At 40.4% G+C, this 16,339-nt stretch overlaps 1 protein-coding gene across 1 annotated transcript in view; it reads right to left on the bottom strand.

Moving 5' to 3' along the window:
- Positions 1-3,187: 3,187 nt before the first annotated feature.
- Positions 3,188-16,339, bottom strand: part of SNAP91 (synaptosome associated protein 91) — a 63,323-nt gene continuing 50,171 nt past the window's right edge. The window contains exons 23-30 of the mRNA XM_053973658.1: positions 14,649-14,786; positions 13,213-13,362; positions 11,854-11,884; positions 10,606-10,717; positions 7,568-7,651; positions 7,394-7,498; positions 5,865-5,965; positions 3,188-4,620 (exon numbers count right to left, since the gene is read on the bottom strand). Of these exons, the coding sequence (XP_053829633.1) occupies positions 5,873-5,965; positions 7,394-7,498; positions 7,568-7,651; positions 10,606-10,717; positions 11,854-11,884; positions 13,213-13,362; positions 14,649-14,786 (713 nt within the window). The 3' untranslated portion in view covers positions 3,188-4,620; positions 5,865-5,872. The remainder of the gene's footprint in view (positions 4,621-5,864; positions 5,966-7,393; positions 7,499-7,567; positions 7,652-10,605; positions 10,718-11,853; positions 11,885-13,212; positions 13,363-14,648; positions 14,787-16,339) is intronic.

Below are 16,339 nucleotides of genomic sequence, written 5' to 3'. Positions count from 1 at the left end.
CAGAAAACAACTAATCTTTCTCCAGCTACCAGTTTAACTCTGAAAGATTGGCTCAGATTGTGCAGGATGTGCCTTCATCGGTGCACTTAGTGGTATGAAATCTCTTCTTCCAACAGAGTGGGATAGTGCTTTGGCAGGACCTGCAGGACCTCTTAAAAAGATGGCTACTTTAGAATTTTAGGATATTGAGGTAAATGGAGAAATCTCTTCCATCATAATAAACTATATTTTGAAAATATGGCTCAAACTTGGCCATGTTCCAACATGAGCATTTTAACGCAGGTGCTTTACAGTGCTGTGCAGAGTGGGCATTCACCAAGCCTTCCACAGGTTCTGCAACTCCATCAGAGAACAGGTTTGCTCTCTTTAGTCCTCCTGCAGTGGATGGCACACCCAGACACACATTTCTTTACTTGTTTCAGTTGCTGTTTCTGGTCTACTGCCTTTGCTAACTCCCAAAGGCTACTGTTCTTACACCTTCAATTGCATGCAGAGATGTCATGGGCAATGAAGCAAGCACCAGAATTCTGCTGCCCATATCACTTGCAGAGTTTAATTAAGGGAAAGGAAAGAGGTGGTGAAGCTTTAGGAGCCAAGATATGGAGCAGAAAAAATAGCAGTGCTGTCTGCTTTAAAGTATGTATAGCCTCTCTCCTTCTGTAGTCCCATCTCTGAAATTCTTATTTCAACCCCTCATTACCACTCAGTGTCTGCCACTTCCCACACTGCTCCCAGCACTAGCAGTATATAACACATGGAAAAAAGATTTTCTATTTTAATAAAATTTCTGAAATATTTCAGGTCCTGGAAGGTCTGAATCACTAACTCAGTGTATTATGTCACTACCACTACTCCTACCAAGTTTCACTTGGCTTTTCTAGGCATTAGGAATTATTGGGATGTTTTTCCTTCCCCATGCAATGTAAGTTATCTGAGCATGTAGCTCTTATTCTGGGATGAGATATGGGGAAGGAGGGGCAGGAGCAATGTTCATGTCACAAAGACAAAACAATGTCAGCTGTGGCCACCAGACATTTCATGAACTAGATGCTGTCTGCCCCCAAAAAGAAAATCAGAAGCAAATCTTCATTTCTTTCCCTCTCTTTTGCCCCCACCCCAGAACAGCTTTTGCTCTTGACTTTCCTGCTTGTTTTTAGGGCAAGTCGCTAGCCTTTGCAGCTGCCTTACTAAATCTTAAGAATGGAAGTTCAGGTAGCAGCCTGACTGTGCAACCAGCCTGAAAGGCTAAGGTGGTCCCCAGGATCTTAGAAGACAACTTAGAACTTTAGTTCTCACCATCCAAGCTTTCATCTGTGGAAACACCAGCATCAATCCAGAAGTCATCAATTCAAGCTACAGTACATTTACAGCTAAAATTTTCAAATAAAGCCAATTAAAATGAATGAACAAATGAACAAAGAAGTGGAATAGGAGGAAATGCTAACTCCAAACATTCAAAAAAAAAAAAAAAAAGTCCATCCTGCAAAATGAGTTGGATTTTTTTCAAACCTCTGCAGTAGGCTGAATTCAGGTTCTTCAGGTGTTTACCACTCCTTAAGGCACTCACAGCTTAAGGGGGAGCTACAAAAGCCTCATGTGGCCAGAGATCCCAGCTTTTAAAGAAGTCAGCACGCAGGTCAGCAAGAACCTGGATAAGGGACATATCAGCTGTCTGAAATCTGTCCTCCCCTCATGAAAAATGCAGAGGAAGGAGATAGTTTCTTCTTTCCACAGATGGGAACACTCCTTTCCACCCACTCTTCCCTACAGCTTGTATTGAAAAGTGGTTAGTCATAGCAGGACACAGCCACGTTCGTGCCTGGATGATGAAACTCAGATGATAACAAGAACATGTTCTTGTCTACAGGCCAGGAGACAACCATGTGGTTCCCTTGCAAGCCAGATTTTGTAATTCCTTTGCACTAGTGAGAGTAAATAATTTGTTTAGCCCGAGTCAGCATTCCAGGAAATACAGTGGTTTTACTTCCCACAGTGAACAAACTTCTGGATGCTTTTCCCCTAAGCTTCCTTTTTGTCCAGGCTTCTATTTGCTCAGAGGATAAGAAATCACACACACACAGCTGCTGGCCATGACATCTACAGAAAACTAACCAAAGTCAGGACCAAGGGCTGTGGACATGGATGAAGCTAGTGCAGAAAGTCAATTACTCTGTGGCAGGGACATGTACCTGGCAAGGAGAAAACCCTCACTCTGAGGTCTGGCCCCTTGGAACATGTGATGTTGTAAACATTCATTTGCAATTCAGTGAGTAGTAGCTCATCATCTCAATTTGAGTAAAACACTAATGAACTGGTCTAAATATATTTACTTGTTTGGTTATGATTCTCCTCTGAAAATGCTGTCCTCACTTTAAGACATGCACAACACAGTGGTAAGGAGTCAAGCATTCCCTGCATTTGGCAAGACACAGCACACAGGCAGGATGGGAAAAACCATGGTGATCCTTTCTGGGGGTGCAGTTACTGACCTTGTCCAGGTCTTCATGCTCAAATAGTGAGGAAACACAGCAATTTGCTGAGACTTACTTATTTTTAATCCAGAAAATTGGGATGCAACTGAAAGCTCATCATAAGGCTGAGATACAAAATTGATGCCCCCTTTGTGCTGCCCTGGGGCATTGTGAATGCTGCAGTGCCAGGTGGTGGCACTGTGACACGAGGGTTCTGGGGTCCCCCAAGTGCAGACCTGCCCCCCACCCACCCTCCCAAGGAAGGCCTTTATGGTCCTGGGGCAGTCCCTGTGCCCAGGAGGCTCAAGGGGCTGTTCCTACCCGTGGTTGCCATGCGCTGGGCACAGCTGAACACAGCTGGGAATGGTGGCGAGCTGAAATTACTGACAGGGTTATTCAGCACATAAAAGAAACTACAAAAAAAAATCCTCTAGCACACACCTGGTAATTAGTTGGTTGCAAAACTGGTGCAATGAGTGCAGAAAGCTGTCAATGTGGCACTTAGGGACATGGATAGGCGGTGGAGGTGGCAGTGTTAGGTTAATAGTTGGACTCTATGATCTTAGATGTCTTTTCCAATCTAAATGATTCTATAAAAATCATTCCCATATGCAGCAGACTCATCAATCAGTGTCAGGACCTAGACACATTTTTCCCCTCTCAAAGTATATTATTGTGCTCAACATCTTAATGAGTATGAAACTGGCAACAAGATATTTACTTTGATCAAGGTGTTTATTGCATCTCAGAGGGCACACATGCACTGGGGTTTTTTGTTTTTTGGGTTTTTTGTTTTTTGTTTGGGTTTTTTTAAACTGAAATACAAAGAAAAGCCATTTTGAAATTAACTTTTTATAGAACTTTCCCATTACAGTGTATGTTATCCCCACAGCAAGTTCAGATACAACCACTTTTAATGGTACCATACATTGATTAAATAGTTCATTTGAAAGACTTTAGGTGAATATCTTTCCAACCCAATATGCTTTTACAGAGAACTGCCAAGCCACTTGTAACACTGATCAACAGTGACCTCATTGAAGAGTCAAGATCTTACACCAAGCCATCAGCAGAAACAGTATGAGAACAAATAAAAATTAAAGAAACACAGTATGTACAGTAAAGGGCATGGATGTCCGGATCAGAATTAAATCTAATCACCAATAGTACAAAAGCTACTCACAGCGCATTCGGGGCAATGAGAAAACACTATCCTAAGGCATACACAGATAAGCACTAAATTAAGAGATGTACGGAAGAACTGAACAGAGATGAGTAACATCACTTGTAATGTTTTGACTACAGATATACCAAAAGTGCTCTCATATTTGAAATCCCTTACTGCCAGCACAACTATGGTTGTTTTTTCCCAACTACACGGAGAGAAACTGACCCTTTACTTATTTTCAGTGCGTTTAGTAAGAACTGATAAATTATGCCAATTATAAATGCAAACCTTAAACAACTAAAATCGATTTAAAAATAAAAAACAGCAATAAATATGATATTCTTTTAGATATGATTATTCATTCTTGGTAAATCATTGAAAAAGTATTTGTTATGGAAGTTTTCCTTTATATTATTTTAAATTATTTTAACATATACAGTGCCACAAAAATAAAACATTTTTTTCACGACAATTGAGATTCCTGTGACTGGGAAAAAAAGAGTATTCTGCACAATTTTGTAAGTATTTTCTTTACTGTTTGTTATTATCACACTATGTTTTGTAACAGATAAAGGAGAAATTGAGTCCTAGGGAAACTTTGGGTGTCCTCAAAAAGTTATATACATTGAAACCTTCAAAAACCACAGACATTGCTCCAAATGGCTCACCAAACAACAGCTGCATAATCTGCCCCTGTGGGATAGGTTCAGAAAAGCACTAGAAGGCATCAGAAACATACATCCATTGTTTAAATTGTAAAACACAAATAACCCAAGTACACAAATTTCGAGAGAGTAGGGATAACAGCTAAGGTAGTACACATTCCTAATGTTCACTTTCACAGCTGTGCTACACGTTTCAGGAGGAAGAGAAAGTCTGAGTAAGCACTGGGTTTGGTACTGGTGGCTCACTGAGAAACTCTGAGCATCCATTTGTAGTCTCCAAACTCACGTTTTTAGCATCCAGTCAGAAAAAACGCAGCTGTGAATATAGAAAAGTATTAGATGAAAACTGGTAAAATGAGTTAGTAAAGCATGCTCTACAAAGAGCACAGAATCTGCTCATCTCTTCACACCTCAAAGGATTTACCATCAGATTCTAGTGAAGTATCAGTCTTCCCAGAGCCAGTTATGAATCTCTATTATAAATACAAGTTGAAAGCAGTGAGTCCCAGCAGTGGTGTATCTCCACTCCTGGCTGTCTCTGCCAAGTGCCAGGTACACCTCTCTGGGGCTGGAATTTGGAGAAGGGTGAAGTAGGACTGGGAGATGCCTGCTAAGAGCAGCCTGAATCACTGCTGCCAGCTCCAATGCAGAGTGGGCTCAGAACAAATTTTAGAATTAAGCTCTAGGAAGGAAGAAAAGTGACTCATGAAGAAGGCTTTAAAGTTATGTAATGATTGTCCTCTCCTCACCTTATTCTAGACACATTATTCTAGTCTTAGTTATAAAATTCATACCTTATTTCTGCATTATTATTTTTTATTGGCTTAAGTGTTTAATTCAATTTTATATTCCTACTTGGCCCCCCAGAACCATCAGAATTATGTTTTGACCTTTATTTCCTTCCATTATGCAGTACTGGTTTTTTTTCTTCTACTCCATTTTTCTTTGTATTTACTCCTCTGTTCTTCCCCATTGTTGCTCTACACAGCACTGCTCAGGACCTAGTGGCCTTAGCATTCAGAAAAGCAGTGCCTTGAAAAACTGTATGGCAGGGTAGAACATTAGCTGGCAGCAGTAAAGAGCTGCAAACAACTTTCCCTTGATGACAAGAATATATAAGTTTTTCCCCTTTTGACACCTTCATACCTATAATACCAAATCTGTTTCAATACCCACAAGACTGGAACAAGCCTCTTTGGCACCATTTTCCCTCACTCCAGAATCTGTACTCTGCTATCATTCTATGTGTTTCAGTAATATCTTCAAGAAAATACCCAAACATGAATGCTTGGACTGAATGGAAACAAGGAAAAAACGGAAGTTATGCATTGAAGAAACTTTTTTTTTTTTTTTTCCCAAAAGCAGCTGTTAGAAAAAGTTATCTTTGAGTCAAGATTTCAGGCTAAAGTTAAGAGTGTGGACAGAGAATTTGGTTTTTATTACAGTGCATGTTTCTAGCTCTGCAGCTGCGATTTTATCTGTCATATTCAACCTAAACAACATCTGTGTGCCAGACATGTACCACAGCGTGACATGCTCAAGCAGGCAACCACAGAATACCTTATCGTTTACAAGAAATCCTTGATGTTAAGATCCGCTAATGGGTCCTTTGTTGGAGGTTTCTTGGGGCTCTGAGTAGCAGGAGTTGGGCTTGGAGAAAGCTGACAGACACCAGCCAGGAAGGCAGGAAAAAAAAAAAAGCAGACAAGAATACACAAGTATTAGATAGAAACAGGCAGTTCTCACACAAGCACATTGCAAGCATAAAAATTTCTCATTTGTCTGCAAGTCCAGCCGTTTTGCTCAAGCATTGTTTGGATTCCACCCTTACTACAGGGTTAACAATGCTTGGCAGGTTTAGTGGATAGGGCTATAGATACTGCAGATCTTAATTAGCATAGCTTGAGATGGCTCTCTCCCTGTCAAATTGAATGGTGTTAGAAACTTCAACCCAGACAGGAGAGACAATTGTTAGATATTAAAAACCAAGGTTCAGAGCAAGCAGAGTGCATCCTGCAGGGTACGACTGAAAATCCCTGTTACTGGCAGTCAAGTACAAATTATTTGACATTAGTAATGTAAATAAGAGTCCAAAACAAACTGTAAATATGACTCGATTATACTATGTTCCTCTTTTGAAAGGTATAAAAATCGCCATTCCATAGAAAACATCAGTTTTGAAGTTCCATGGAAAACTTCTATGGTCAAATGATTCTCCCACTCTGTCATTACTCCTCCCCATTCCTACCTCAGCTCAGGGCACAAGAGGTATTTTATATGTAGCCCTAGTACCTTGATGACCACTCTTTCAGAAAAAGATTTCTGTGTCCCATCATAATATTCCTGGTAAGTGCAGAGATAGTTTAAAATAGGAGGAAAAGCAAGACTAAGTATATTCTTAGAGCAGTTTCAAGTTCTTTCTATTTTTACACAGAAAACCTTGACAAGCTTCATTGGGAATGTAGTTCCCTATATAAAAAGTGTGGTTTGCTATATGTTGATTACTTAGTATTTGCAAAACAAGAGTAGCCTGGTTTCCAGGGTTACCAGTGAGATTTTACAGCTGCAGCATCAACTTCCATCTCCCTCCTTACTTGAAAGGCAAGATGGACTCACAAAAAGAAAAATACTACAGCTAAATAATTTCCTGCATCTCCTCTGGAAAGCCTTTTTCTTTTTAGTGTTATTACAAACCAAACTCTATTTGAAGTAATAGCCTGGGACAGGTGTTACAGCTTATGCTGCACCACCTGCTGAGTGTAGTTATAGTAAATTTTGGTAGGCTGTGAACAGAATAGCAGTGCCTGAGAGTTCCACTTGGAGATTTATTCAAATATCCTCCAAAACCAGATCTTGGATGTAGTTAGCTGTAGGAGACTTTTCAAACCTGTTCCATTGGAGTCATACAAGGCAACTGAAAAATAAAATCCAGGTGGTTCATGTGATTTGCTGCAAGGCAGGCAGCTGATCCTTGACGACATCTCATTTACAGGCCCAGAGCTGGAGTTGAGCTGAGCTAATGCACACACACAGGCTACTCTCTAGAGATATGGAGAGCAATTAAATATTTGTGTAGCAGTAACACTCACCTGTACACCAGGGCCAGCGGCGGCTCCAAACGGGGGCCTCATCATCGGCTGCCCGTACATCACCGGCTGCTGGGCCATCATGGGCACCCCTGCACCTGCTGGGGGCTGCAAACCAACACCGAGTCAGCAGGGTCTGGCTGAGGGAAGGAGAGCGCTGTAGCAAAAGAGACTCACCATCCCAAATGCTGCTCCTGGCTGTGGGACAGGTGGAGTACCTCCTGCTGCAGGAACAGCACTTGCTGGAGGCACAGCTCCCGCCTTAAAAAAAAAAAAAAGGCAAGAAAAAGCAAAAGTCTAACAGCAACCATCTGGAAACCACACAGAGTCTCCAGCATTCTCTAAGCTGTTCTGGAAAGTAGGACTGTTATGCAGCACATATGCGGCCTCAAAACCACAATGCTTCAAAGAATGAGAGAGCTGAATGATTCTTTATGCTCAGCTTGTTTCCTCATAAGAAAGCAATGGTGACAGACTTAATTCTCTTCATGAACAGAGTCCATTTACTGACTACAACTCAAAACAGGCCCAAGAAAACACATAGTTTCCTTCTCCTTCTACATAGTGTAAGAAAGCATCCCAATTTCCTAACAGCTAACACACTATGGCACTTATTGTAGCACTGCATTTTAGTAAAAGCTTAAGCAGATTGTAAAGCTAAAGGAAATAGCTGCTATCATTAGTTTACAGTGAAGAAAAAATAATTATGCACCAAGATTCATTGAAGTTAAAGGATAAGTTCACACACTTAAACCACAATCAGAACCATTACATACTTTACTAAGAACAGTTTAGTTTATCTTGCTATGATTTTCATTCATATGCTTGACTTGTTATGATTTTCATTCAAATAAAAAAAGGCAAAAAAAAGGTTATCTTCCACTACAATTCTGAAAGAGAGAACTGTTAGTTTAGTACTCTGACTAGCTATACAGCACAAGAGCACCTTTAAAAAGGCCACCCCACCTCACTTATCTAGCACAGCCTACACATCATCCCTTTTGGCTCCCTTCTGTGTAACTTCCCGTGTCTCCTTACAGCCTTGAAGGCATCTAAACCTTTCCTTTCCACAGATAGATATACAATCCAAATTATTAACAACTCTGAAGAGAGGCAGAAAGTATTCAAGGAAGGGATGTAAAAATGGCAGTGGGGTTTCATTACTGCTCTTGTATGGCCTAAGCATACTGGCACAATTTCTCAAGCTGTTACATGAACTGTATGTCATGCCTGTGCCTCCACATCCTTACCAGTAAAATCCAACCACACTTGGAGAGCAGCTAGCACACTTACAGTCCAAAGGAGAACTGTTTCTCTGGAGATATGCTGGAACTGTACAGTCCACTTGTGTGAATGCTGCGTTTTAGTGCCCTTGGTTGATCCTTGCTTCCAGACTAAAACTTGCCCGTTTCTTAAGAAGCTGGAGACAAGTCAAGATAACCTGTCTCAGGTTCATTTATCCAAACCACTACATTTTCTGGCTAGGAATTTATGAATTCTAATCCAGTCTGAAAGTTTTCTGGGGAGCATTTCAGTTAAAATTGTACTGTGCTAGCAGAGTCTCCAAACTGAAACCAAGATTTGGACACTCAGGTATGTAAAGCAAGAAACTAAATCACACAAGTTAATGACATCAGATGCAGTGATCTGAGTGCTTTTACAGGAACATATTGTAGCTCAACATCCAGTCAGGCAGATGCCAAGAAAATGGCCATACAAACTGAATCTGCTCTTGCCTCTAAGCACAAGGTCACTAGAGGGAATGGGGTTTGATGTAATCCTGCTGATTTTAATCCTGGAATTGAAGGAAAGGGAAGGAAGGGAAGAAGTGACCAAAACTTAACTGGTTCAAAAGTGACATGAATAAAAGCTTCATTTTTTCATTCATATTTATTTTGCCTGCAGGCCTGGGTTTCTTTGGTTTCAAAAAGTACCTAACTGCATGATTTTTAAGAAATATATACAAAACATATGTTTCATGAAATACTATCAAGCTTCCCAGAAAGACCAGTTACTTATCAAATGATAAAATCATTACAAGATCAGACTGATACTGCAGAAGCTCAAAATTTCAGGCAGTACAAGTCATCAGGTAGGTAGTTCACATCCAAGTAAAGCAGTAAAGAGATAATATTCAAGCTTACAGCACAGAAATGGTTAATCACTACTGCCATATTCAACCCACTGGCTGAGAATTGTCTGTTGGACAGTCAGTCCAAGAGGAGCCGTGTTAGAAGCTTCTAGCTAGTTTTAAAGCCAGCAGTAGTAACTGTAGTGCAGGTGAGGTGCTATTAGTATCTCCATGTTTAGTAAGTGCAGTAAAAGGTCAAAAAAAAAGTTCACTTACACTGTACAGTATTGCCCAGCCTTTCTATTAAGAAAAAAAGTTGACGTTACAACTAACACATTAAGTGAAGTACAGAGAATTCTTGTGCATCCCAGAATGTTATGGAACATGCTCAGAGTCGTGTTAGCACCTGACTGTGGCAGCAAGGAACTGAACTGGTCATAGTTCCCCTTCAGAGGTCTTACTTTCCTTTGCCAACCCAACCTCATCCAAATGGAGGCTGTTTTAAGCCTTGTGAGACATTTGATGAAATCAGGTATTACTCCCCTTCAGAATACTTTTGTATCTCACTCATTATCAAGTTGCTCTTGTTCCAAGTTTAGATTTTTAGCTCAATTCAACCCTCTTCTCTCAAAATTAGTGCCTTCTGGTACTTTTTGAGGGGTAATCTTACCTTTTCCAACTGCTTTACCCTGCTAAATAAGCTATCCACTCCTGATCTAACATCAAGTACTTGATCAGTATGAATACTGTGTAGTCTTTTGAGCTACTTCATCCACTAAAACTTGAGGAAAATCTAATATTTTCTCTCCTTATAGTACATCAGCTTTGGATCAATGGTGTTTTATTTTAGGCACTTGACCTGGGCCTGATCCTGGCCAGATCTTGGAAACACCCACAGGTATAAAATGTACAGGTAGAGCAATACCTTGATACACACTCTAGTGTATTTTTCATTTGCTACTCAACGGTTTATTTAGCTGTAAATCTGTTCTTAAAAAAACGTGACTTGAAATACTCATATAATTTACACAGAAGCAATCTCTTTAGCCTCAGTAGAGTGGAGCAGTCCCTACAAGTATGCTTGCACAGTCTCATCAAATCTTGGAAGTCTAACACCAGTGCTATCTATGGATTAACCACCTACCAAAGGACCACCTGGGACACCACCAGTTGACCATGTTGCAGGTGCTACTTTTGGCTGCCAGTTTGCTCCTCCTGTTAACTTTCTCTCTCCAGCATTCCACTGAAGGTCTCCCCTAACAGAGAGGGAGAGAGGCAGGCTATTATTTGCATACTTCCACAGCCAAAATGAAAACCAGTTACAGCATACATTAGCGTTAGACATGCACCTACATTAGCTTATGGTGTATGCAGTTATTAACAGAAAGATAGACTTTTAGTGACACTCAGTTTCAAGGGTTGTTAGCAGCAGACACCAGAGCACTCTAAACTGAAGTCAGTTACATGGTTATGGCCTTCGTGGTGAGAATTAAAGAGAAGTTTTACTTAGTATTGACTGAAGGTAACATATCACATATACCCTTGCAAAGAAGGAAGAGGGACTGCTACTGGCTATTCTACTGGGGCCAGGCAGGAGAGCTGCCTGCTAGATGTCTTTGAAAGGCCATTTCAGTGCTGGAAGTCTTGCTCAGACAGCTGAAGAAGGAAAGTATTCAGTTCTGCAAAAAGTTGATAGATACAAGAGAAACAAATCATTCATAGAATAAAAGGGCTGTTGAAAAACCAGGTTTTGTTACAGGCTGCTCTACCCAGAATAAAATACACCATTAGAGCAAAGTAGATCGAAGGAAGATACATTTTGAGGCTAAACCTCATGATGTGTTTGTACATATCCTTCCTAACATCTCCACAGAGGCACAAAACATTTTGAAGTCTTGCATACAGAGGAAGGCTCAGGGCACAAGCAAGAAGTTAGATTAGGAAGATAAAAAAAATAAACACAATGTTGTAAGTATTTCTTTTTGCAAAAAGAAGCTTATTGCTGCATGGAATGAACCTCTTTTCCATTTTGGAAGTATTTCAATGCCTACACACTAAGTACATCCAGCATCTGTAAAAATGTAACAAAGCTATTACATATTAGCATAGATTACTGAGGGGAGCTATACAAATATATATTATCTGGACTATTTGTTCATTTTAAACTGCTTGGAAATCAGCTATCCAACAGGAAGACAGTAATTTACAGGAAAAATATTTCTAACACTCAGATAAGTTATATCTGGAACATTGAACATTAATTATTCAGTGAACCTGTATACAATAGAATACTTCAGAATTTTTCTGGATAGGGAGGTCAGGGCATATAAGCAATTCATTTTGCTTATAAAAAAGAAAACTACCTTTTATCTTTAAACAAAGTTGAACTTACTTTTTAGAAGTAGTACCAGAAATTCCAAGATCTGAAAATTGTAAAAAAAAAAAAAAAAAAAAAAGGGAAATAAAAAAGAAACCACATGTTTAGAAAATTGAAGCATGTCAAAGCAACAGGTTACCTTTCATTGCATCAGGGCCTATCAAGAGCAAAAACGTTTTGGCTGTCTTCATTTAGACAGCATCAGAGGACTGGCCACATCTACCTATTCTTAAGGACAAACATCTCAGAAACCCTGCAGATGTCTTGCACTTGAGAAAGTAATTTTTGCTTCAAAAGCAAACCAAAGTAACTATATGCAGGCCCACAAAATGCTAAGCTATTTAAGAGCACCCACCTATTTACCATGAATGGCAACACTAGTTTCTGTTCCTCATTACACATACGGAAATTAAAAGCTGCATTCTACATACATATAAATATGGACATTGCCTGTAAGTTTTGCACTGTTTTATCTGCTCTGTCATACATGGAAACTCCAAATAGTGTCTTTAATTACCCTTTGGAAGAGGTCTTAAGTTAAATTTTAAAGAGTACTCTTCTCACAGGATCATTATAAGTCCTCTAATTCATAAATTGCTGTTTGATTTTCTCCTCCAAACTTGGATATAGCAGATGACTTGCAGAAGACATTTCAAGGGATTAAGAATCTTGTTGACTTCTAAGCACAGTATTTTCCCCCACATCTAACAGCCATGTCTGCCTTATAAGATCAGTCACATCTCTGTTGTGGTGTGTTTACATATACTAAGGGAGTATTCATTTTATACAACTTCAGCAGGATTACACCTTAGCCTAGGTGGGCTTCTGCTAGGTTTTTTGGAGGGGTTGCAGTTACTGATCTCTAATTACAAAGGCTCTTTTTCCTACTACAGGAAAGTACATCTTTAAGTTTAGCATTTTAAGAACATGTTTGGTAAGTTCTCTGCCCCTGAAAGAAGGCCTACTCTTGAGTGCACTCATCATCCCACTGCTACTCTTTCTCTCATTAAACATGAAGTCAGCTATTTGTGTTCACCAGCTTTGCTGCTTAAACTGCCATCAGACACTTCGGACAATTTTCACCTTTCCATCTATTACATCCATTAAGAGTCTGATGTGCCTCTGAAATGTAGCTGGGATGATCAGACATTACAAATCACACCTACCAAACAAATGCCATTATTTGACTCAGATCCTGGGCTCCAAGAAGAACAAACCCAGACCATCTGAACCAAGCCTTATTCCTGCTGATAGCTTCCCCAGTTTCCATAGCAGAACAAGAGGACACTGAAGCAAGCTAAAATAGATGGGTATTTGCTCCATGGAAAAGCAACATGCATGCCACATCACTTAAAACCAAAATTTGTCACTTACTGCCTACTAAGTTTGCAAGAGATGAATCAAGATCACTTCCAAGGGCTTTGCTCGCTGCTGCAGCAGGGACTGTTGCTGTGGCTGTAGGTGCTACAGGTTGACCAGAAGGAACCATAGTTGGCATAAGAAGATCACCTAAACCATCAAACACTGGAAGTGAAAGGAAAGTGAGTTAGAACAGCAGCTGTGATCAAAAATGCACTGCCTGCTACTCTGCTGTTGCTCAACGATTACAGCACAGACAACCACACCACAAGTCTTACCAAAACACCATTTGACATTAAAAGTAATGCCAACAAGGGCATGCATGTCATCTTACTAGACACTGAATGTACAGTAATCCTCAAAAAACTATACCAATGAAAACTAATATGAGAAGACATGCCTAAAAGGGATTTAACTGGAGCATTGAATCTACATAGATACAGCACCACTTCCACATGACACTATTTTTCTTACAACCATCCTTACAGAGATGTCAGATACACACACATTTGTCAGGAGATATTCATTTAAAGGTTTTTAAAATGAACATCTTGCTGCAAACACCAGTCAGAATTACTGTGGCAAAGGCAGTTTTATACCTTGACATCTCACAGCAACAGGATTGGCAGTCTCAAGATGTTACTATTCACTTGCAAGCAGCAGGGAATCAGGAAAACCTACTAACATCTTATGAGATCAGAAGGAACCAGAACCATCCACACAGACAGTGCTATTCTCCTTAGTCCAGTCATCTAACTCAGAAGTTCATTTTTTAGATCCCTTGAAGTTAAACTGCTTGGTACATCTCGTGCCTGAGTTCTATCTTCTGATCTGTATTTGAGGTACATGCTAATGTTAAGTCAACAGGGAGGGGTAGCATGTGCACTGGCAAGCAACCAAATAACCAAGCAGCAGTACTATTTCCATCTTTTTTTCTTGTACAGTTGTAGAACTCACCAATTTTAAGTTTGTAGCAAGGACCCAGCATGAAAAATATAGAATGGAAGAGATGCAAACAAAATGATAGCAGTGATAAAAGTTTAAGCTTATAGTCAGGCAAAGAACTCTAGGGCAGTTTCTGCTGTGTGTACCCTTGGGTGCCATGCAGGCTCCAGAGCACCATCAGAAGCAGTGGAAACATGACTTGCTTGTATACTTGATTTACAGAGTAGAGTTTTCCTAGATTGTGTAATTCCTGATTCATGCTATCAAGCACATGCAAGGATGATGTATACACTAGCTTGTTTTTTACTGACATGGTAGAATAAAAAATGGGTAGAGAGAGCTCTTGGGCACACACCGGCCTTATCACCACCCTGAGGTTCTTCCAGTAAGAAAGAAAAAGGAGGTCACTGATATTGCTTGCACTCAGAGCCTAAATATGGTGTCATTAACTTATCTACCACACAAAACGTATTAGAAAATTCACAGGAAGAAACCCTGTAGCTCACCTGATGAATCAAATGAACTGCCAGTTGTTGGAGCTGTTGTCCCAAAAGCTGCATCAAAGTTAGGCTGTAGTAATCCAGTCTGAGCTGGAGTGACTGGGGATGGTGATGGAGAGGGAGCAATAAAGGAACCTCCAAAGCCTTTTAAAAACACATAAGAGAGGTGAGGACATTAGAGTCAGCCTTGTTAGACTGTGTTTACCAAAACCTCATTCTATAGAGTGTGGAATGATAAAGACAATTCTTACTAGACCATGTTAAAATAAAGAACATTTCAGCAGCCTATGTGAGCTTCCCTATGTTTATGAGGCTTACTTCAGTATAATGGAACCAAGAGGCCCTCATAACCCAAATCCTAGCCCACAGCAAGTCTCATGCCCACAGTAGCTAACCCTGAATATGGAAAAATGCACTGGCATCAGAGGTCTGCCCTCATCTCTCCACAGTCTGTTCTTGACATGAGTTTGTCATGGAATAATGTAGGTTGGAAGGGATCTCTGGAGGTCAGCCAGCCACACATCCTGTTTAAAGTCAGTCTAATCAAATCAAGTTGCCCAGATATTTGCCTTAGCACCTCCAAGAAGAGTTCTTACTGGCTCTCTGGGTGGCCTGTTGTCATATCAGACCATTACAGTATTTAATGAGTTTCCCACACACATTTCCTTTTTTTACTATCTTTGTGCACCTCCAAGAAGAATTTCCTCTGCATACTCCTGAGAGTTTAGACAACTATAAGCATCTTTGGCCTTCTCAAGGCAGAATGAGCCCAGTTCAGCCTCTCTGCATATGCCATATGCACAAGTCATCATCTCTGTGGCTCTCTGCTGAACTCACTCTGGTATCCTCCACATCAAGAGATTCTCTAACACATTCCAGACTACCCATGCCCAGCTGCATTCCCTATCTCCCTTCCAGCACATACTGTGGTGGTTCCAGTTGCCCTAGTGCCAAAGCTTGTGATAGTGATGCTTTCTCCAGCTGCCTAAAAGAGGTTTCCTCTACTTGCCTCTTCTTCAGGAGGCGGTCTGCAGCAGATACCTGCTAAAACACTAGATCATCACCTGCCCACTTGCCCAAGGTAAAGCTCTGTGCATTAAACTATCTGCACACAAGTACTAATCTCCACAGGAGCAGACCAGAAGCAGGTTGAACAGATCCAGGGATGACAAAGGCAGTTCATTGCAGCAATTCCTAAAGCACAGGAGCCATCTAAAGAGCCTGTCTTTCCACTTCCTGAGGGAGAACAAGGAACCTGGCAGAAAGGTATCCATTAATGAGACTCTGTTTAGAAAGTTCTGTAAGCTTTTGCAAAGCTCCATAAAGTGTCTGTATTTCCAGCTACAGAAGAGAGGACTCCCCAGCTTCTGGTGAAGATTTGTATATCACTGGTTTTAATCTGATGGCTTTTCGACTTGTGCAATTTAAGAGGAATACCAGGCACAGAAGCCATAAAAATTCTTTAAAGAACCAAGTTCCTAGGTATCTAGAGATTGCACAAGACCCCTGGAAAGCCTGCAGAAACAGCAGCAACTGAGTTAGATGTGTTGTCTGGACACCTCCAACTGCCTGATTTTGAGGTTGCTTTTACACAGTCAAGTAAGATTTCATATAAGAACATGTTATTTGTATACATACTGGGGCATACAAGCACATAGTTTAATTGGATAGAAAGATCTAGAAGGGAAAATGGCTAG

The sequence above is a fragment of the Vidua macroura genome, chromosome 3, assembly GCF_024509145.1.
Source record: "Vidua macroura isolate BioBank_ID:100142 chromosome 3, ASM2450914v1, whole genome shotgun sequence".
NCBI classification, from domain to species: domain Eukaryota; kingdom Metazoa; phylum Chordata; class Aves; order Passeriformes; family Viduidae; genus Vidua; species Vidua macroura.
This window is presented reverse-complemented; position numbering and strand designations above follow the sequence as displayed.